The sequence below is a fragment of the Puccinia triticina genome, chromosome 12A (assembly GCF_026914185.1).
Source record: "Puccinia triticina chromosome 12A, complete sequence".
NCBI classification, from domain to species: Eukaryota; Fungi; Basidiomycota; class Pucciniomycetes; order Pucciniales; family Pucciniaceae; genus Puccinia; species Puccinia triticina.
Window position 1 is genome coordinate 4,196,538 of NC_070569.1, and position 23,244 is coordinate 4,219,781.

A 23,244-nucleotide genomic window follows, 5' to 3' on the forward strand; every position below is an offset into this window, starting at 1 on the left:
TATTTGCAAACAGATACTTGTTGTAGACTCTCATTTTCCCTCAGACATCTTTCTTTGTCCAGCTCCTGAATTTCTATGACTTGCTTTGAAATTTCTGCAACACACATACGGCATCATTCTGTAAGGTTTTACAGCAATGGAATGAATCCATTTTGAAAAGGTTATCTGTTGATAAATCAACCAGGGTAAGCTGCTAAATCTTTTAATGCTTGGTTCCATTGAATTTCATCCCGCCCGACATATTTTCTATCCCCGAGAGCTCCGGCGAAATTTAGTGGCATCAATTGATGTGTACCATAATCTGAAGAGCATGCAATGCAATCTAGTCCACACCGTTGTGGTGGTCAACCCGGTAGTCAACTCATTTTTCAGTCCCGAATTTCACCGGCGCTCAACTCAGATACTGTTAGTGAGAAGCTCAAATCTGATTTTGAAGATTTCTTTGGCAAGGTGACCTATCAGAGCAGGAAAATTGTTGGTGATGAGCTGGAATCCGTCCAGAAGGAGCACAAAGATTTGCTCCTAACGTGGCACCAGTCAGTTGAAGAAGTCCTATTGCTAGGATTTGTGAATCACAGCATCTTACCCAATGAGTGGTTTGCTCTGGTTCAATTCCTCCAACAAAGCACTGTGAAAGACTTCATTGAAGATAGTGTGGATCTGCTATTAGAAGAAACTTTCCTCAATGATCAAGACTCGGATGGAGACTCCCTGGATGAAGAAGCAAACAACACTGCAAATCCCTTGGAACACAGATTGCCTGATGAAGATGATGGCCAGCCTGGCAAAATTTAATAATAAATACAGCTTATTAGTTTTGTTCTTTTTGTTATCCCTGTTTTTTTTCTGCTTGTTATCATCATCAATTTTATAATTCAAATATATGTGCGCATCACAAAACAAAAATGATAATAATCTGTTTGATTCAGGATATAAAGCCTAGACCTAGAATTTGGCAATACAAGAGGAGGAACAAGTAGATATTTTTGGTGCAGTGTGGAACGGGGTGATGGGAGTGTGATGACCCTAATAGATGAGTTGTATAATTGGACACCGGTGGGTGATCCTTGCCGTTGCATGCAACTTAGGGCCTGTACCATAGGGCATGAACATTGGAATTTTCCAAATTTATTTGGCTCAAAATTTCTTGGGACAAAAACTGAGCCTGGCCAAAATGTAGGCTTGAGCCTAAATGTGAAGAATTTCAACATTTGAACCCTCTGCTAGTTTTCAATTTTTGTGTACAGGGCAAAAAAAGTTGAAATTTTTCAAAATTGAGGCCCATGGTACAGGCCCTTACACAATGACTTGTTTTTTTTTGCGGACAAAGGTTTGGAGTGTAGAGCCGCGATTTGGAGTGTAGGCGCGCTGTGGGGTGACAGATGGACAATGGACTTGTAAAAGTTGCGCGGGATTGAAGCGGGTTTCAGAGCAAGCAGGATTCAACACATTTTGTGAACTTTGCTAAGTCCCTTGATCGGAGGCGCGCGAGCGCTGTCGCAAAGCAACCCTCCGAAGGAGGGACTTACGCCCTACCTTGCAAAACAGTAGGCAGCAGAAATCCCATTTGGCTGGGGAAAATTTTCAAAATCTTCAACTCTTGATATCTCAACTCAAGTAAAAGCCATTGAAAATCTGAGCAGACAGATTTGTCCGCCTACATCTGCCCTTTCACTTTCCACCTTCCTGAAGTCGGATACCTCCAAAAACACTCTTGAATCCCAAATGAAACAAAAAGGAGTTCATGGGTTTTGGGAGGGCATTGTTCAAACAGGCCTTGGTCAAAGCCATAATTTTGACACCTGTCAAAACCTAGCAGCTCTTATTTTTTTTTTAAAAAAATCAAGCTCATGTGTTACAGGTAAAAGAAAGATACCAGCAGAGAGCCATGCTTCTTGGCTATCTCTTGAAGCAGCTGACTTGGCCCCAGCTGCCCTTGCGTAGCCTCAAAGTCAATGGAGGGACAAGCAAAAAAGGCTGAAAACAGACATCTGCTGCCTACTCTTTTGCAAGGTAGGGCATAAGTCCCTCCTTCAAAGGGTCGCTTTGCGACAGCACTCGCGCCAAAGACTAGCACAGTGGTATTCGTTGTTTTTTTTTGGGACCTTTGAATACTGATTTGTTGAATATTCAAATATTCAGAGATATTCGACGGAAAAACTTCCAAAATACATTAAAAACACCAAAAAATTACATTTTTTGTGTTTTTGACTTCTTTTGGCCCATTTCTGGGCCATACATTTTTGAGGAGGTCATCTGTCAAAATTATCATGGTGCCAAAGATGCTTACAATATTGCCGGAGGCATATCTCATAATGGCGGACGCACTACATATTCAGAGTGCCGGTGTAAGACTCAAAAGTGGTTGTGAAACCCTTTTGCTGAATGGAGAAGGGGATGATGGAGGTGCAAACTCTGCCCTTCTATGCTATCAGTCAACAAGACCCACCAAGCTATGCTTGGCAGGTTTTAATCAAGTGATAGGTCTGGTCTAATTCCAGATGAAGTTGTTTGATGACAGGTATGTGAGATTTGAGAGTGAGTTCAGTAGTTATTTGCAAATATACGGGATGTAGTGATGTGTGGTGGTGATGGTAAGTGTGAAGGGTGGTATGTAAATAACTGGTGAGTACTGAGCTGAGGAGCTGACAACTGGGGAGGAGAGAGCTCCTTATATAGACAAAAGTGGAGCCCCAGAGGGGCTTGTGGGTTAGGGTTTCAACTAATCTAGACAACAGTGTGGGGGATTTTAGCTGGTGGGAGTAGTTACAAATGATGTCATAATATGTCAAGGGTACATAAATGATGTCAGAAGAATGCAGTAGGGCCGCATGAAGGCTGCGTAAAGTGACAGTAGACTGCATGAGTTGACAGGTGGATGCAGGGGGTGCATAAATGAAGTCTGAGGCTGCAGAGTCAGTGTGTGATGACATCATAATATGGAAATAGAAGAGTACTTGATAATATGTAATGACTGTAGTCTGATGGGGAGATGTATGTTTGTATCCTGTGATGTGTATAAGCATAATGCTGTGATCCTTGACTTGAGGCTTGTGACAGGCTTGTGACTGGGTATGTTGAACGTGTGATGGGTGTCCATTGTCCAAGGAAGTGTAGGTTCCAATCCAGAGGGGCTCCGGTGACGCCTCCAGGGGTGACTAGGGGTAAAATTGGTCGTGGAATCCATTTCTGGGGTCCATTTGGTGGTATCTTGAGGCCCAGTATGAGTAAATCTGTTGACAAGGAAAAAACTTTTTATTTTCCCACTTTTCCGTCTACCACACCGGACACACTTTTGATAGTGGCGGACACACTTTTGATAGTGGCAGACGCACTTTTGATGGTGGCGGACACAATTTTAATGATAGTGGCAGACGCAGCACAGCGCGTGCTCTTTTGCGCCCTGCGTGCTTAGCGTTAGCGCAATTGCGCCTATCTGTGTTCACGCTACACTAAAATCTAAAATGTATCTGTGCTAACGCTACGCTAAAAGCTAAAATAGCTTTGCGCCCTGTGCGCGTAGCGTCAGCGCAGATGCGCGCGATTGCAATAACGCTACGCTAAAAAAGAGCGCATTTGCACTGCGCTACACTACACTAACAGCTATGGTTAGCGTAGCTGACCCACTTTTGGGCCTTTTCAAACTCAACTGGGGCCTTTGGGCCCCAGAAAAGCTTGCATTGAGCCATTATTCGAATTTATTCAAATATTTGAGCTTAAATTTGCCCGGGAATTATGCGACTCGAATCGAATACGAATACGAATACCCGAATCAATTTGATTTGATGTGCTAGTCTTCGCGAGCGCCTCCAATCAAGGGACTTAGCAAAGTTCGCACATTTTGGGGGGACACTCAGCCCACGACTGGGCTCCGCGCGCCCAGTCTAACACTGGCTGTTTGGAGGTTGATATTGAGGGACTTCCCTACACCACGGGTGCAAAAAAATATTTTGAAAACCAATTTGAATGGTTTTCAAAATATTTCCAATACACTCAGTCCTGGACGTCCTGAGGAACGAGTCGGACTAACCATTTTCAGATATTTTTAAAATATTCTCAGAACCACCTCAGGTGGTTCTGAAAATATCTCAAAAACTGATTTGGTCAAAGAAATATTCTTGAAACCACTTCAAATGGTTATCAAAACCAATTTGGTTGGCTGATAAGCGTTGAAAACCAATTTGGTCGGCCAAAAAGTTTGGAAAACCAATTGGGTTGGCCAAAAAGTTTTGAAAACCCAAATTGGTTGATCAAAAGGTTGCAGAAACTATTTTGGTTGGCAATTTGGTTTGAAAAATCAAGATTGGTCACCCAAATGGTTCCTAAAACCATTTTTGTTGGCCAATCCATTTGGATAACCAACATTGGTGAGCCAAATGGTTTCAATAACCATATTTTGGCTGTTAAAACATTCTCATACTATCTTTGGTTCCAGGAAACATTTGTGCAAACCAATTTGGTTTGAACAGTTTCGAGAATCCTTGCATTGCAATTAACCTATGCACTTAAATACATAAACTATGTACATAGAAAACTACTGCTGGTACCACGCCAACTGGCCACCCTCCAAGCAGACGGGCAGCGGGCCAACGGCCCCGAAATGGTCAGCCCGGCGGCGGCAGGCTGGCCAGCAAACCGTGCAATGTCCTTGGCCACCTGGGTGTAGAATGGGGCAGTTGCATGAGGCAGCCACAGGGTCAACTAACAAGAACTTGAAGTATGTTGACGTTCTGCGACTCGGACGAGGGCGGTGAGGGCTTGGGCGAGCGCGGCGTTGTCGGGGCCCAGGGAGTCGAGGGTCTGGACGTACTGGCGCAGGTTGGCTTGCAGCTGGACGGAGCCGGGGACAGAGACGGTGACTTGCTTGAGGTGCTTGCACAGCAGCCTGGCCGGGACTCGTCAGCTTCCTCTGGCTCGTCTTTGGACCAGAGGGGGGGGAGAGACGTACGTGTGGATGCGCAGGCCAATCTCGCCGTAGAAGACGTCCAGGATCTGCCGGTTTGAGCGCCCGACGAGCGCGCTCAAGAGCGCGTTGAGATGGGCGATGACGGCGAGACAGGCCCGGGTCGGGCTGGGGCCGCGCTCGGCCGTCTGCCTGGGACCCTCGTCCTTGGAGGAGGAGCTGGACAGGAAGTCGCGGGGGTGCTGGAGGTCGAGCAGGGTGCGGTCCAGGAATCCGACGAGCTGGTCGATGGCAAGGCTGAGCCCGTGCGCCGATTCCCGACTTGGGTTTTCAGGTAATCCTTCTTCGCCTCAAAGTAGTTCTGCGAGGAGACAATTCCGTCTCTGGTCAGTGGCCTAGCCTTGGCTCGTGAAAGAGTGGCAGTCGAGGGAACTCACTTGGAAGCCTTCCATGTAGGCCCATTGAGTATCTATGATCGGCCAGACGTCCATGAAAGAAAAGCTGTCAGAACTTGCACTTCAGTAACAGCAATAACTGCGGTTGACAGAACTAACCAGTGTCGACGTTCATCTGATGGAATTTAAAGGAATCGGTCAGTCTTTAAGACAGGCTTTGAGTGTATTCAGTTCTAAACTTACAAATGCAGCAGCAATGGAGAACATCGGGCTGATCTTGCTGAAAGCGGAGTAAACGTCCCACTGCGAGGTGGCAGATCAAGTCAAGAACCGGTGTGAGCTCAGCAATCTTGACGAAAGACTAGACAGCTAGGGACAAACAATCTGGGCAAGCAAAGAGGGGGAAGAGAAGAAAGATGTGCGATGGCCAATGCCCGGTATGGAATGGGTGGAGAAGAGGGACAAAGGTCATGAAGTGATCAAGATGGAGGCTACGTCTCCGGTCGGAGGAAGCAACTGGGGGATCCTTCCAAGAGGCCAGTCGGATAGTCGCTGCGCGGCCCGCAGTCCCCAGCTTGCCACGTTTGCAGTTGTCAGACTGCCTGCCCATGTACTGAAGGATGGTTCCAAAAAATATTTCTGGGAACTTCCATTGGTTCTGGGAACTGCTCTGCTAACCTTTTTGGTTTTGATGACCTTTAAACCAACCATTTTGGTTTCCAGAACCAATCCCACAACATTTGGGAAAAAGTTGGGAGATTGGTTCTGAAAACCAAATCTCTTGGAGGACGGTGGCCATTCTCTCACAAAATGGTTTTGGGAACAAAATTAGTAACCAAATGGGTTCCCAAACCAAATTCAGACCAATTCGGTCCCAAAAATCACTATCCAACCAATTTCGTTCTCAAGACCACCTCGGAAACTTTTAGTGCACCCGTGGTGTACTTTATGGAAGTGGTGGCCGTAACCCCCCTCGAGGCTCGAACTTGAAACCAGGCTGCTGGAGGCGTGTCACCAGCGACGTCTGGCTGTGTCAACACATCTCGACTCGACATCTTCACCGCATACCTTTGAACATGGCACCTCGGCCTCGCTTAACATTGCTCGATTATGGCCATCGTGCCATCGTTACAAGTAAGTACGCTCACATTACGTCCCCCAAAGGCAAGATCTCACTCTCATTTGTCCTTGCTCGTTACAGCATGTGCAGCTGCTTCGGTCTATGGCCTGTGGGTATGTGTTCCTGATCTTTGTCCCAGAGAAAGTTTGAGATGTCCCATTCTAACACTCACCAATAGTCACCAATACATCTTTTTCCAAACGGTTTCGGCAGGCTATATGGCAGATTCACAACGCCAACATTGCAGCCGGTGCAGAATACATGCGCATTCTGAAGATTGTAACTATATTCCCTTATTGTCTGTCTTATGGGAAAGTCTGATAGCCACCCAGTGTTTTTCAGGCATGATTTGATTTAATTTTTTGGACTCATTCCTTCATATTTTAGGAACAAGACAAAGCGCGAGCTGAAGGTCGGGTCCCACCGGAGCGACTTGATAAGCCAGCATCGTTTTACAACAGCAACGACTCTCTCTCCTCGGAATGAAGCATCTAAATTCGTCCAGATATATTCTAACAATCGATTTCATCTACCAGGATAGACTTGCACTCGAAGGCGATAAATTAAGCCGCCAGTCTTTGGTTAGATTTGTCCCCAGTCCTATATCTCAATCCAAGTCCCACTCAGGCACCTAGCGCGCCTATGGAAAAGGGTTACGTAAAGACTGAAGCTGCTGATTGAAAGAATGTTTGAGTCTTTCTGTCTGACCGTTGTTGTACACACTTCCTTTTCTTATGTAACACTTTGAAGGTTTGCTCTTCGTACTTCGCGACAGGAAACGTCCATTCTCGTCCATTGTCCAATTCTATTCATCCCATGCCACTTGACTTCCTCACGTGGCCCCCGTGAAGACTTGGAGATGGAAGGGATCACGCCATCCACCGCTATCCATCGACATTCGGTGTGGGAAGCTTGATGATATTGATACCAGGCTGGTATCCGAACCCCGGGTTACAGCCTTAATACCAGCGGTTGTTCCTACCACGCCGCCACGGTGCCTTCTACCCTCTTCCACCCAACGGTCAAGGAGAATTCAAATCATGCCTCGTAATTCGGTGTGGGAAGCTTGATTTTACGGTTCCACGCTGGCCCCAGGGTGTGTAAATATGTACCCGGTTAGCTGGTAAGGGGCAACTCTTGTCAATTTCCTCCCAAAAGATTAGACCGTAAACCTGGAGTTTTGTAGGAAGCCTTTTGCGCAACTGTATTTAATTGCACACATCAATACATCACAGTTCTTCGTGGGGGGGGGTCTTTAAAAAATCTCGCTCCCATGAGCCTCTTCTTCCCTAGCCCTTGCGCTCCCACAGCTCGCGGCCAAGGGAATTCGATCGCGCCTACATAGTTCAGTACACGCTGGTGGGAAAAAAGTGGCGGTGAGATTTTGAGACCAACACGAAGACGGTGGTGAGTGAACTTGTGTATCCAGGTTCGCATACATGATGCTATGTCCCCTGATTATCGACGTCGGGTCGGGTCTGTTAGTTAAACTTATTTGTAAATAAATTTGCATACATGTTGAGGAGAAATTGTTTCCTGGCTGACAGCCGGGGAACTTGGAGTGAGTGTCAGGCAGCGGCAGAATTGAGCTCTCCAACAAATGTAAACTAACTTCGATTCATGCATGAGAGTCCAAGAATAAATCAACTCGGCGATTTGACCGCTGTTGACTATAACCATTGAAATTTGATTGAATGCCTGCAAGACAACTTGGACAAGAGTGATTCATGGTTGGACAAGCGCGCAGTGTCGAAACTGGTTGGACTCTGGAGGCCGGACGGGCTGGATTTCCTCCCGGTCACTGAAGGTTTGCGACGCTAGGCATGAGAAGTGCCTTACACCAAACCTGATAAAGTCTTTATCTTGACCGAAGGCTCTTTCCTACCCTGTGATGAATCCTTGAGTATTTTACGCGCACAACAATTCCTCCGGTCTTTGTTGACAGCTTCTCCGGCCCCAATCTACCCGTCCCATCCGTTCATTCTTCACTTCCCCTCTGAGCCTCGCACTGGACCTCAATAGACTCTCGGCCTTACACCTCCGTCTCAAGTGGTGGAACGCGGTTACCCGACATTATTTTCTGGTGTTCAGACTCGCAAGAATCCTTGTTTTGGCCTTCAGCTTAGGCCAATTCATATACCTTCGCCAATCCGATATCTAGCTATAGCGCACAGATTGCTCACTTCGGAAGATTGATGTGTATTTTCCCTGTCTTCCACAGCGTGTCATCCTCCGGCCTTATATTTGGAAACTATTCTTAATTCATAATACTGTTTCGTTTTTTTACCCCACCACCATTCACTCGGTCCACCCCTCTCCACCTTTTCTACCCAGCTGTGGTAGCAGCTGAGAAAGTACTCCGCAATCTGCGCTCTCAAGCTACCTTAATTCACACAAACAAACAGTCAACCTGAGACCCCTTAGTGCAATCCCTCAATTCACGTACCCCGAATAGCTTTGTGAACCATGGTGGACTACCCTTTTGTGTCAAGTGCTGACAAAACCTACGAGTCGACTAATGATGAGGCGGATTGGACTAACACCAACAACGGCATTCAATCCTCAGGAAGCCCAGGTCCTCATTCATGGACAGCTAGCCAAACAATGCGGGAGTCGCCGGCCATCTTCCACCCATCAACATTTTACGATCAAGACGCTGATTTGGCTGAAGTACTCCAGCAGGAGGAATCTGAGAACCCCCAGTCGATTTCCCGCAAAGCCCATTTGTCCCATTCGCGCTCTTTCCCCGGTCTCCATCAGTCCCCAGCCCAGTCGGATTCATCAAACTTCCGCGCTGCTTCAGCTTCGCTGGAATTGGCACAACCAGGAGATTTCAATGCTTATTCTTTCGAAGCTCAAATGAACTCCTCATCCTCCCTATTTCCACCCTCCAGCGCGTGAGTTACGCGTTTTCTTCCTTTGGTATTAAAGAATGCGTCTGATGTTTGACTGACGCGTTTAATGTGCATGCCCAACAGGGTCACGCAACAGTTTTACTCGCAAGATCCCTACAATCAGTATAAGGAATATCAGCAGTCTTCCAATGGCTTGCAGCCAACGCTAACCGGAATGAGCAATTTTCGCTCCCGGAGCGACAGTGAGGGCTCGGGCTCGTGGGCCGGCATCAATACTCCGATGACTCCGAGTGATATGAATGTGAACAACGGAGGTTACAAACCTGACCTTCATGGGTCATCTGGATTTGCGCACAATAACAACCACCTGAGACTCCACACAGACCTTTCGGCGCCCCAATATCCATCTTCAGCCCCCGCCGACTCAGCTTTCCACAATTCGCGCTTTTCCACGTCGTCGCAATCAAGTCTTCCTCCATTTGACTCCGCAGATCTCCAACCACACTCAGCGCAACATGCTTATGCCCCTAATGGCTTCCCTGCACCGCCGGTCCTCCAGAATGTTCGCTCCGGCTCCACTGGCCGTCGGCCTCAAGATGCAGATGACTCAAATCAAGATGCAACTATCACCCTCAATCTTGAACTTCATCACGCCAACCGATCACTCTCGCCCAACACGCACTCTCAGACGCTCCATCCCATGTCTGCCGGCCCGGTTTACTCTCGGTCGTTGTCTATTGAAAGTAATGCGATGAGTCGGAATCGCTCAACGTCATCCACCCCTGCCGATTTCAGTGAGCATCTCCACGATTGGAATCCAATCCCACACCAATCTTCCCTCCCAATGTCTGCTCCCATAGGCCAGCAGTTCTCCAATTTACATTTAGATACTCCGGACCAACTATTTTCCGCTTTCATGTCTCCGAAGAGTATGATCTCTCGCGCAGAGCGCGAAGCTCTGTTGGCGTAAGCAACTTCCGCATTCTGAAACCGGGAAAAAGTGAACCAACTATTACCTGTTTTCTGTCCCTTTAGCCCTTTCATTCGACTCTACTTGTCCTCTACCAATCGATTTCTGCTGGGTGAACGGACAGTATTAGTCCTGTCTGGTAAGGTCGCGCAGAAGTCTTACGGAGCAGAGAAGAGGTAACTTGATTCTTCTACAGAGAATGTAGATTCATGCTAACTGCTTGCATTTTCAGGTTCCTATGTCCGCCCCCTTCAGCGTTATTGTTAGGTTGTAGCTGGTGGGCTGCCGCCGAGGCTGATCCTCGTCGTCCAATGCCAAGTCCCAATCGCCTTGCTTTACATCCGCCGACAACCATTATCAGCATGTCAGGAGAGCACAGCATTCCTACGGAGGCTTATTCCGAATGGATGTCCATGTCTGGACATGTTGTGGGTGATCAAGCATCTCTGGATGATGTTGTCATAGCTGGGCGTTGCGTCGGAAAGCAAGTTGAGTTGATTCTCAAGGCTGGCCATACCGGGCGTTAATTTATCGTCCTGACTCGATGTTTCTGCAGCTACATATCTCGGAGGTGGATGAAAAGACTAAGAAAGTTGAAGCCTTAGTTCGCGTGATTGCACCTGGGTTTGGCCCACCTGAGGCTCGTCACATCGGCACCTTCCCCAGTAAACCAATCAAGGTGATAAGCAAACCCAGCAAAAAAAGACAAAGCATTAAGAATTTAGATTGTAAGTCCAAACAGTCCACGTCTGGAATTCTTCATTGAACTTGCTAGCTTACCATCAATCCCGCCGCTCACAGTATGTATACACCATGGGACTACAATTGCTCTGTTCAATCGGTTGCGCTCACGTTAGTCCCGGTTTTATCTCACTTGTGATCACAACCAATTCACTTTACTAATGCTCGCAATTCAGAAACCGTCTCGACAAAGTATCTTTGTGTTTCTGGCCCATCAGCAAGCTTCCCGGCCGGTGATTGGCGTGCGATGAGCGGAATGGAGGAGAAGCCCTTTGCTCCAGGTGAAGATGCAACCTGTTTTGTTGCGCGCACTTCCGCATGGGATCCTTTCATAATATACCTAGTCGATCCATCTAAGCCAGCCACCGTAGCCGAAAATGTCGCCCCTGCCTACCCCCCTCCACCCGGCTATCCACGAGCCCCCTCGAATGCGCTTCCAGTCAATCCGAATGCTGGCCCGATTCCCATTTATTACAATCAGCCCATTGTCCTTCAGTGTTTGAGCACGGCCGTAGTCTCACCTGTGATGATCATCCGCAAGGTTGACAAAGGGTCTACGGCAATCGGAGGTGCAAGTTTGGAAGGGAATGCGTCATCTGGCCAGCGGGATATGCCCGTCGCGCCCGGTGAAGTCTTAGGAGATCCGGTCTCTCAGCTTCACAAGATCGCACTCGAAGTGATGACTGATCCACAAGGGGCCTACTTCGCTCCAATCACATCGCCCTACGCGGGTTTCCCCGGCTCTGGGTCTTTCTTGGCCTGCCTGGGAGAGAATGTCGGTGTTCATCGAGCAGAGTCAGGCCGCCAGGCCGTCCCCCCAATAATGACACCACCCCCCAGCGCATCCTCAGCTAGATCATTTGGCGCCACCAACTCCGATGCCCTGGCAGAGGCGAATTATCTCGCATCCCACCTCAGCCAGCCAATCGCTTCTTCCGGGAATTCACGTGCCCGTAGCAACACCCCAAGTGGCGGGTTAGAGCTAGAATTGGGTTCCTCCGACGGTGGTAAAGTAAAGCGACCTCGCAAGGCATCAACCTCCCTGCTCCACGGTCGCGCGCTTAGCAAAAATCGAAAGCGCGGAGTATCGATCGGCTCGTGTGGTCCTGACGAGCACAGTTCGGAGTCCGAGTGCAGCCAGTCGAATTCCATGTATCCCCACGCGTCGAAAGTCTGGACAATCGAATGCGGTGAACCTGCAGTCTGGACCATCGTTGGTTGTGGCAAGTTGCGAAATATCTCTACCCCCGATGCCCGATCGCTGTACTAACAGTTGAGCTTGTCCTTGACCACCCAGACGTTGAACGCCACACGTTCTGGATCCCACCTGTGTTGATTAATGGGAAACCCTCGTCCCCAGTTTCTCCGGGTGCCGTAAGCGATGTCTTTACAACTCCAATCCCAGCTACGCCGATCGGATACGACACCGCCACCCCGATACCTATGATCTCCAAATACCTGCCACCCAACCCGGCCGCATCTGATCCACAAGAGCTCAAGATGATTAGTTGAGTTCTTTAGTATGCATCCCAAAATTCAACAGTGTCTTCAACTGAACTAGTTTGAATCTTCTATCAAAACAGTTATTTACGGTGTAAATCTTTCGCCCCATTTGCATGTTTGGTTTGGTGACATCCCCAGCCCACATGTGGAGCACAAGTGTGCCGAGGTAATGTTGGCTCAACCTCCGCATCATCCTATGAACGGCCAGAACCCCACCGCTAGGCAAATTATCCTCGTTAGTGATGACGGGATCGTTTTTCCTTCCAAGGTAAGAATTCAGTTATACAAAAGATTAGTCTCAGATAATCTTTGGTCCTCTTTTACTAATCTTCAATACTTTTGCAGGTGTATTTTACAAGCTTCTGAATCTCCCGGTAATATTTGTCTCTTTTGTGTGTAATTTATACGGACCTCCTCCATCCTGTTGTATTTCCGATAATTCCTACTTGATATCACTTCCAATATCCCTGTTCAATCCATTACACCGTAACGGAACCTGTTTCTCAATTCTTTGTGGATATTTTGACGTTTTTTGGGGGTGGAATGCTGTTTCTTCTTGTATTTTTTTTCGATCTACAATCTGAAACCTGTCTAGTCAGTGGTTCCAGTTTTCCAAGCTCTTATTTCTACTCTCTTAAAGCAAGAAACATCCTCCTGATAGATTTTATATTGTATATAGCTGGCCCCAGCAGAGAAGTAATCCAGACCGCTACAAGTTGGAACATCCAAAATTTCTGTCCCCGCACTTGCGAGGCGCTCCGCGCCGCGCCGAGAGACTGCTGCTGAGTTCAGGTCCCCTCCAATAAGCTCCCATAGTTATCCTCGTTCTACGAAGCCTCCACGCCTTGAAGAGTGTGGGTTGGCACCCTGCATTCTGGAAGGTGAAGCACCTCAACTGTTGTTTTCACTGCACATAGTCAAGAATTTTTGCACACAATTTAGAATTGCGCTGATCAAAAGACCACGGAAAATTTCTAATACTAACAATGATGCCAATACAGCTCGATATTAAAGAAGGATGCGAAGTGAGCAAGCAGTTACAACAACAGATCAGAGATAGAAGCGGCGGAAGAGATGTCATAACCGGTTGAGTGATAAGAGGTACACAATAAAGAAGAAAACTACGCAGTGCGGTTCCTTGGGTCCTGTAAACTTGAACCAAGAAGATTATCTAAGGAGGCTTGTGAAAAGACGACTTTGCAGTAGCGCATAAGGGCGGAAAAGAAACCGAAGGGAGACTGATTGTTAATGAGACTTGCTGGTAAGAAGAAACAGATACGACTTGATGTTCATCGGATGAAATGGATGAGAGATAGTTTAAAAGAATGCGGCCGACCGGTCGACGACACCGGATGCTTGAATTAAGGAAGAGATGAAGATGAAGGATCCGTTCCAGTGGCAGATGTTGATGATGCAGATGTTGATGAGAAAGACAGAGACTGTGCGCCTGGCTGATGGAAGAACTTCAATGCTTTGGGTAAGGCTTTCTGAATGGTCTGTCACAGGGTATAAGGAAAAACAAACCCCGTTAGGTTTGAGAGCGGTCGAATGTAGTGGAAAAAAGAAGTGACAAAATACAGACTTGTTCTCGATCTTTGCAAGTCGGGTGAGTCCTGGTCCAAGGGATTTTCTCTGCCCATCCTACGCTACTATTTGAATTACTGGTTTCCTGGTCTTCTTCGAGTCGGTGTAGTAGATTCCATAGCTTCAATGCAGCGCTGGGATCGTAGCCGGCTCGAGCCATAATCTATAATAATTATGAGACCAAACAAGAATACTGCCTCAGTGAAATTCATATTTTTGAGGAAGAAAATAAGATCAAATGATCAAAACGATACCATTAATCCAAGCTCATCGGCCTCAGTTTCCAATTTCCGACTGTAAGCTTTCTGTACCACGACATCATTCAAATAGTTTATGCAGAAAGCGAGGCCATCGGACAAGAGAGGAAAAGAGATGGTGAGAGCGTAGGATACGCCTCTCATAGCGTCAAAGACGACTGCTGAGAGGGCTGAGAAGCCTAGATTTTCGACCGCATGTCTCTCAACCACGTGTGACACCTACCAAGAAACATCATGTCATTAAGCCTTATTTGTAAGTGCAGAAATTGAAAAAGGGGCGATTAGCTCAACTTCGTGCGCTATCACAGCTGCGGCTAATTCTTCGCTGTGTTTGATCAGCTCGAGGAGTCCCGTGTAAACAAATATCTGCTTCGTTGGAAGGACAAAGGCGTTTATTTGGGGTGAGTCACTAGATTTCGGTGCGCAGGAAAGAATTTTTAGTGATCAGAATATTATCGTTAGCGATCGTGATCGTTGGGTGTACTAAGTGGCAGATGCGTAGCACACATGATAAAAAGCTCCCAATCGTGGGACTCGAGTTTCTTCTCAGGGTTGCTCGATTCTGGTTTCCAGGGCAAAAGATCTGAGCCCGCGATGGCGCTAGATTTGATTTGTTTTCTTGAGGGCTCAAGTCGACGTCCGAAGCGGGGTGGATCATCGGCCTCAGGGCTTCTCGGCCAGGCGGCGGCGGAGACGGGCGAGTCGAGGTCTAAGGCGGTCATCAATCGGTCGCAGATCTCTTTGACCATCTGGGTTCTCGGGTCATGCGGGCCTACGATCATGTGGCCATCTGAGGCCACCAGGTCTTCGAACCTCCGACGGGACCATTCCATCTCCTCGCCCTCGGACATCAATAGTAGTCGCCAGCGGTGGGTGCGTGGACTTTGGTCGATGCCGATTGCGATGACCAGACACATCGCAAAGAGTGGAATGGTCAAGAGCGTCCGAGAGGCACGTGGGAAGTATCGGGCCAGTTTCCAGCGGTACCAGAATGGTAAGATCACCAGTGTGCCTCGGGTCAACGAGAGCAGGAATGACTTGAAGATCGGAATTGAACATGAGAAGACACCGAAACCAAGGAGCTATTGTTTTGTGGCAAGCAGGCAAAATCATTTTGTTTCATGTTTCTTAATCAGTTTACGCAGGAAGTGTGGTTTCTTGAGATACAAAGTAATTCAATCACATCTTTTCTGGGTGAGCTGGAGTGGAAAGACCTTCGTCTAGAATCGACGAAATGAGGAGGAGGGATGATATTTGTGGATGGTCTCTTGAGGAGTTGAGTGACGTCATTTGGTTGGAGGTTTGGGTATTGCGCCGTCTTGGGACGGTGCAGGTCTTCATGAGTTCGACGCAGGGATGGAGAGTGAGAGTGAGTGACTTTGGCGGTTGCTGATGGTATTAGTCGTCTCTGAGTAGATATGAGGATGTTTTTCATCGGGTGCTGAGTGCTGGGTGCTGGGTGCTGGGTGCTGGGTGCTGGCTGTTGAGGTTGGGGTCGAAACTTGATAAGTGGTGGAGGCACATCGGACACCGAGCTCCCCGGCCCACCACCCGAAAGATCCAGCCGGACAGCTCGGGTGCCCTGTATCCGGGGCAGCAGTTTCCGCAATCCGACACTCTGCACCGGCACCCCGTCGGATTACATATTTATGTAATGAGTACTTCCCTCTGAGGATTTGGCAACGCCGTTTACATACATAGCACCCGCGGTGGGGATGCTGTGAGCAGGAGAGGATCTGGGACTGGAGGACTTCCCGTCGCAATCTGGGAGCAATCTGAGAGCCTCCCAGAGTCTCAAAGCCTAAATTTCCCTGCGAGCTCAGATCTGGGTCTGGAAGGGGTTCCCAGATTGACGGGAAGTCCTCCAATTTCCCCGCAAAATCTAGAAAAATCTGAGTTCCCAGATCTGAGCCAAATTTTGCAGGGAAATTTAGGCTTTGAGACTCTGGGAGGCTCTCAGATTGCTCCCAGATTGCGACAGGAAGTCCTCCACTATCTGGGACCACCAGTCATTTTTCTACATAAGCTGGGACAAAAAACGGACCATGGGATCGCGAGATGAGCACAAACACTAGCACTGTTCACGTAAGCTAAACATCAGCAAGATTGAAATAAAGTTTATCCCATTGTGCCAGCCAATTTGGCTGGGAAAGTATGCTGATGTATATCTCTCACATGGTCATAGATTTCTTACGTGAACAGTGCTACTCACTGCAAAAATAACTTGGTCAACTGCTTGCAGTTGACATGCAGGATACTCAATCCAAGCTGCCATTGTAACTCCACATGAATGCAGAAGTGCCTTTGTTGGCACAGTCACTGTGCAAGGTGCACAGTGACTGTGCATTGAAGCTTGGGTTGAGTTAAACCTTGAGTAAGACTGGTGTAACACCACAAGCTTCCTCAGAGTTGCCGTATGTCAACTGCTCACAGTTGACACAGTTTTTTTTGCAGTGACTCATCCATTCCGGTGTTCAGTGCTGCATGGAATGCAACTGCTTGAAACAGTAATTATTTTTTATAATTTGTGAATTTTTCAAGTGTCTCTAGGAAATCTTGGTATCCAGCTAAAATTGACAACTATGGGCAAACAAAATTATTCGAAAAAAGCATGTTTCTCACAAAATACTAAATTGCTACTGCACTAACTGAGATCTAACCAAAAGGCTTAGTTCTGACCTCTTGCTTGTTGAAAGGATTTCCGTTTATGAGCTCCGGCCCGTCTCCCGTTGGGATTTTTCTCCAGATCAGAAATTGCAGCTTGTTTGCTTGAAGGGTCGACGTTCGAGAAGCTAAAAGACTGATTGTTCGTCCAAGTGACGATGACCTTGACTTTATCGTCCAACACGCCTGCGTTGTGAAGCTCCCAGTAGTTGTAGTCCCGCTTGTAAGCGGCCAAATTTTTCCCACCGGAGATGATCACGACACTTTGGACCGGGTATGAGCTATCGACGACCTTCATGGATAGGGAGTATTTCGAAGAGCCGTCCTTGTTTATGATCTTCGGAAACTTTCCGAATGGGCAAGTGACCACTTTCCTATATTTGGTAATGAAGAGTTTCAGAATAAATGCACCAAGTCTGGGAAGGGTTATCGACAGCCCGAAAAGAAAGCATCACCTACCAACTGAACATGCTGATGCCAGGTCTTCCGTCAGCATTGCCCTGTAGGCGATTGAAGAGTGTTTTTGGGATGTCGAGAGCTCCTGCGGGGCACTGCGTGAAATAAGAGAATCCAGATGTTATTTATAGTCAGTAAAATTGTGGGATTTGGTTCTAGACATAATCATCATTTAAAACCTACATCGGGGCAGTGAGAAGAAACTATCGCAACCACTGGAGTGTTTTTTGTCGTCTTGGGGGTGATTTCAATACACGCGCCGCAATATTCAGCGTTGCCATTGACATCTTTGGCCACTGCAACATATTCTAAGCCATTTGGGGCGCCAGATTTATAATAATCTTGCAAGAGGCAGCTATTTGTTGGAAGCGAGGGAAAGAAACGTAGTTCGGGGTGAAAGGATCGTTCACATAGTCAGCCAATTGCTCATATTGCGATCCAGAATCCAGCTACTGAGAGATGAACACAAGTTGCGTGAAATGATAGAAAGTGCGACGAACCTTCCGGCAAAAGTTGCACCGTTCCAAAAAGTTCCTTGCACTGATGGGAAACTTTTACCAACATTCGGGGCGACGTCTCCGGCAGTGACGATTGAGCACACGGCCAATAAAGTCAAGATTGGGAGTAGCGATAACATGCTTGATCGAGTTGTAGTAACCAGAAATTCTCGTTTTTGAAACCGTACCGGACGGGGAAGGGCAGTGCCTACTACTAAGTGAAATGGCGAAAAATAGAAAATCTAAATGCGATGATCGATGAACAGTCTAAACAAAGTCGGTGAAGGCCTCTGGGGCAAGCAAGAAGAATACAATGTGCGGGTTAACGCTGATTGAAAGGCTTGAGTTTAGTGGGGAGTGCAGCTCGACTATTTATAGATTTTCAAAAAATCTTTCTTCTCTGGAATCTTCAATGCAATTAACACCTAAAGCGGAAGGGGTGAAGCCCTTGCGAGTAAATACACGCAACACATTCTCATTGTGGCGTTGTGGTCGAACAAGAAACGGGACCTCAAATGAGGTCACGTCACACCCGTCATGACACAGGTGCCCGGGATACTCACCAATCATGAGACGTATCTCAGCCCCATCCCTCTCGTGTCGTCAGAGGGCAGAGCTGCATAGGAGAAGTGCTAAAGGATACAGAGTATATAGGACCCCCGGCCGAGCTTAACAACAACGAACTTCACCAAGTCCGTATTGCGGAGGCGCATAGCTCGGGTGGGCGGTTTGGGTTCGCATGCTGGATTCGTCTCACCCTTGTTCCATTGCGCCGACCGGAGGGAGGCACTTGCGCCCAATCGTCACCACCCCAACCTGGGATGGTTGCTAACTCAACACAAGTCCATCGGGTCGAAGGGCCCTAGTACATCCAGCCCTGCTGGCCGCTGAGGCGAAGTGCCTCTCGCGCGAAGGACGCGAGCCGCCGAAAGAGCCGAAAGAGGGACTTAACATCTCATTGGCAGGGAAAATAATGCCTTCAAAATGCCAGTGGGAGGGCAGTGGGATTGAAACGGATCTCAAACATTTGGCTCGCATCCTCAGTTAACTGTTCACGATTGGGTATGCGTACACGTGGGGTCATTGTCATCAAAGTTATCTTACAGATTTGTTTTGTGCAAGGCCAAGATTTTTCAAATTTTTGACACGTCAGGACTTGCATGAGCTGGCCCGCAAGTACTGTGGAAGTGTTGCAAACGAAGCAAGGAACATGCCAACGTGGTCACCACAGTTACGAGCAGTGGGTTTCGTGCTCTTAAACGAACATTTGCTGGACCCAATGCGTCGGTTTCACGGGTCGGATGTGTTCCGTAGAATCCATAATCCTGCTGGGTAAGGGGACAATGAGCATCAGCCTGTCCTTTAGCAGATTCGCCATTGATTGTGGTACGCTGCTGTCGAAGTTTTAAGCACGCACATTAGGTTTGATGTGTATGCATGACGTCATGCGTAGTCGATGCATGAGATGTATATCTGAATCAAAACTCACCTACATATGATAACGGAGAGCTGACATCTAAAAGGCAAGTTCCCGGATGTTTGGGAAGGCACCTTTTAGATGCCCTTCTCCGAATTGGCGGGCGGCTTAGAGCCGCTCAAGCTGCACCGAGTTCGCCCGCCAAATCACAGCTGCCCCCTCGACTCCATTTCTGTGTGCTTGGTCCTGTCCACACCGCACCTGGAACTCCAAACATGTGCCAGCTTTTATAAATATGTACATAGGCCCCGTTTGGCACCGATATAATTATAGGTGATATAATCACTGATTAATTAAATAAAAAATACAAAATTCAACATAAAGCCTCCAATTTTTTTTTGTAGGCAACCAACAGTGCTGGTCTCTTCAACTTTAAAATCAGATTCAACTGATTCAGCCATCTTCAGCACCATAATACCATTATATCACTTTTGACCAATATGAAGTGATATAATGGTATTATGGTGCTGAAGATGGCTGGAAAACTTGATTCTGGGTTCACAGTTGAAGAGACCAGCACTGTAGGTTGCCTACAAAAAAATTTGGAGGCTTTATGTTGAATTTTGTATTTTTTATTGAATTAACCGGTGATTATATCACCTATATTTATATCAGTGCCAAACAGGTCCATATTATCTCGTATATACATACACACAATTTGTAACTTGAGGTAACGTGTAACTTTGCCCGTGAGTGTGACTACATAGGCTCAAGAAAGCGCATCAAACATACCTCTCCATTGATCCTCCGAGTGTTAACTCGTAAATCACGCCAGAATAGTTTGTCAACAGGGAGAGAGTCTTGGGATGAGTCATGAATATCCTGTCCGGTTAGCGTTGGGTGCAACATGGAATGCCTGGAATAGTCTGCAATCTCCAGTGACATCCTTGGTTCGTTGGGCCCTGAAGCCCAGTTGGAAATGGGACAGTCTTAGAGGAACCACATTGTTGGGGCATCAAATGCTGAGGTTGTGAGACAAGCAACCATCTATATATGCTCACAAATCAAGCCCTTCAACATGAAACCTTTCTGGGCATCTGTGCGTGGTGTTGCAGGAAGAGTCAACAGAGGTCAGCTTGTTGACTCTTTCTATAGTATTGGTTTGGTATGCCATGCGGAAAATGGTCAACGGGCTGCTGAGCGAGCCGTGCAAACCCAAGCTGTGAATCCACCCAATTTTGCTGAGTACATATATTCAACTCACCCGGCCACATATGGCGGACCATTGGACTGGGATCTGGAAGAAAATGCCAATCAACATCAGGAGACGGGCCTTCCTAATAATATTTTTTGTTTATTCAATACTCTGCAGCAAAATTTTATGCTAGTGTTTACTCGCAAGATCAATCTTCTTGCTGCGCCAAAAAAACACACACAAGATCAGTCAAGATTCACTGAAGAATTCTTTAGAGCAGAATAGTTGCAGCAAAACAGAGGTCATGGACAACAATTAGAGAGATTTTATTTTTGCTGTGTGCCATGTTCAAGTGCAAAACAAAAGCATAGGTAAACCTAAAAGTGTGGTAATCATGTTGCAGCCTAGCTCCACAGAATCAAGTCCCACAAATGCCACATTAAATATTTCCTGTGCCACATCTTCAACCAAAATTAATCTTTGTTTTATGGAGGGTTATACTCCCCACCAATGTGTTTTACATTGCAAGCAGTGTTGAAGAGATAACTTACGCACAGTATACATATTACAAATCTTTCATGGTCAGGATTTTTACAAGCTTGGCCAGGGTGGTAAAACTGCCTCACAACCCAAACTTAACTAAGTCCCTCCCAAGGGAGGCCAAATGCCTCCCTCTGGGAGGGACTTATGCCTTATTGCCAATTGGTGAAATTTGCCTGAGAGAAATGCCAATATTCCTTACTTTTTTATGCTAAGGCCCCTGCACGGTGCCGTCTTGGTGTAATCACCCTCTACATTTACACTTAGACACATCAGATGCCTTTCCATCTCCTGCCACCTTTGTGTGCATTTTCCTCCTTCCCAAACTCAAGATACAAGGTGTGTAGTAAACAAAAACTTCATCCTGGCAAAAACAGTTGAAGTAAAACTTTTTTCAATTGAGCTCCCTCGGAATCTTGAGTGAACAGGCCCAAATGCATTTTATCACACAGTTGGTTAGCAAGGCTGGACATCAGTCCTGGATACCTGTCATTTTTTTTCTCAAGCCAAGTGTATGGATTTGCACTAAAAATGAGGTTTTAACGGAGCTCAGGCTTGGCTCTTGCAACCCCCCATCTTCAATGGGTTATTGTGAGCATAGAATGAGGAAATGTGATGATCTAAGAACATCAAAAATTAGAAAAGATGCTGGGCTTTCATAATATCCAGAAATCTTGATGAAATCTTTGGAGGTAAGCAAGCTATTGCAAGATTTGTTGGAAATGGTGTTTTTAGCCATTCCTCTCAGGCCTAAATCACTGATACCGCATAAGTCCCTCCGGTGGAGGCACTTCGCACCCCCACCTTTGGACTTAGCTAAGTTTTCTCACACCCTTGTTTGCAATTGTGCGCTGAAATTTCTTGGTTGAATAATAGCTGGGTGTAAGGGGAGTTCATATTGAAATCCATAACAACCACAAGTTGATTACAGAGGTATCCTGGCAATTGTCCCAGCAGGATGAGGGAAATTGCAAATTTTGGTGTGCTGCACCAGACTCTCCCCATAAATATTCTTCTTGCAAGCACATGAACCATGGCACCAGGAAACACCCAATCCCCTTCTGCAAGAAATTTAACCACACCTTTTGCTTGTGTTTTGAGAATTTATTGGTTAGAAAACACATTTGCACCAAGTTCAGATTCAATGGTATAATAATTTTGTTCAATTAGAATGGTCATGGAAGGGGTGTTATATTTCTAAAAGAATGTTTAGATATTTTAATTATTGGATGAAATATTGATGCATTCTTTGTAAGCACTGTAATAATTCTAGTCACTATCTTCAAAAAGAGAGACATGAAATACATGCAGATAGTTCAAGCATGGCCCTATGTTGAAACTTTCAAAGGGACTGACTAAACATATTTGAGTGCTTCCAAAGCATGCATTCATACTTCACTAGCTTAATGATATAATATCAAATGCTTTAGAAGCACTCCATCATATGGAGTCACTGTTCCAACATAGGGTCTTAAATCAAACTAAATTTGTACCTGTTTCAATCCTGGACCCTATTGGTGTTGGTACCTGGCCATCCCCAAGAGTCACCCCCACTTGCAGCTAAAGGCTCAATTAGTTTTGAATTTTGCCTGTTAACGGGTATCAAATGGTTGGATATGCTCACAGACCATGTTCCCTAGCACTTCAGTTATGTATTTTTCATTTTTTTGACAAGGCTTCCTGTTAAAGTGATGGTGCAATGGGTTATTGGCCAACAAGAATGTAACCCAATGAGCCAAAAAGCAGGTTTCCTTCTGTACTTTCACGCTAGGAAGAACCCCAGCATTGAAAGCAACATTACCGCTACATAGAATTGACCTCCGTCCAGGACCAACCTCGGGGTAGCTGCATAAAGCTACCACAAGTTTGGAGTTCCAGGTGCGGTGTGGACAGGACCGGGGACACAGAAATGGAGTCGAGGGGGCAGCTGTGATTTGGCGGGCGAACTCAGTGCAGCTCAAGCGGCTCTAAGCTGCCCGCCAATTCGGAGAATGGCATCTAAAAGGTGCCTTCCCAAGCATCCGGGAACTCGCCTTTTAGATGTCAGCTCTCCGTTAACATAGGTGTCAAAACTCTGCTCCCGAAAACTCTGGTTCAACCACACTCTACTCGCCGACAACTCTATTCCTCCCCTTCCTTCCTTTTTT

The 23,244-nt window shown here is 46.8% G+C and overlaps 4 protein-coding genes across 4 annotated transcripts; 2 read left to right on the top strand and 2 right to left on the bottom strand.

Moving 5' to 3' along the window:
• Positions 1–6,374: 6,374 nt before the first annotated feature.
• Positions 6,375–6,904, top strand: PtA15_12A398 (uncharacterized protein; the record flags this gene model as incomplete). Its single annotated transcript, XM_053162002.1, has 4 exons — positions 6,375–6,432; positions 6,500–6,531; positions 6,632–6,697; positions 6,806–6,904. The coding sequence occupies 4 exons, from the start codon at positions 6,375–6,377 to the stop codon at positions 6,902–6,904; spliced, it is 255 nt and encodes an 84-aa protein (XP_053025964.1).
• Positions 6,905–8,884: 1,980 nt separating this feature from the next.
• Positions 8,885–12,853, top strand: PtA15_12A399 (uncharacterized protein; the record flags this gene model as incomplete). Its single annotated transcript, XM_053162003.1, has 10 exons — positions 8,885–9,315; positions 9,397–10,239; positions 10,309–10,419; positions 10,476–10,731; positions 10,800–10,971; positions 11,045–11,095; positions 11,161–12,207; positions 12,282–12,491; positions 12,568–12,755; positions 12,833–12,853. The coding sequence occupies 10 exons, from the start codon at positions 8,885–8,887 to the stop codon at positions 12,851–12,853; spliced, it is 3,330 nt and encodes a 1,109-aa protein (XP_053025965.1).
• A 995-nt stretch (positions 12,854–13,848) lies between these two features.
• On the bottom strand, positions 13,849–15,763 carry PtA15_12A400 (uncharacterized protein; the record flags this gene model as incomplete). The annotated part of the gene is made up of 6 exons (XM_053162006.1): positions 13,849–13,983; positions 14,070–14,234; positions 14,326–14,547; positions 14,620–14,737; positions 14,836–15,410; positions 15,512–15,763. 6 exons carry the CDS (start codon positions 15,761–15,763, stop codon positions 13,849–13,851), a joined length of 1,467 nt encoding a protein of 488 aa, XP_053025966.1.
• A 1,233-nt stretch (positions 15,764–16,996) lies between these two features.
• On the bottom strand, positions 16,997–18,085 carry PtA15_12A401 (uncharacterized protein; the record flags this gene model as incomplete). Its single annotated transcript, XM_053162007.1, has 4 exons — positions 16,997–17,366; positions 17,452–17,543; positions 17,632–17,803; positions 17,949–18,085. 4 exons carry the CDS (start codon positions 18,083–18,085, stop codon positions 16,997–16,999), a joined length of 771 nt encoding a protein of 256 aa, XP_053025967.1.
• Positions 18,086–23,244: the final 5,159 nt, after the last annotated feature.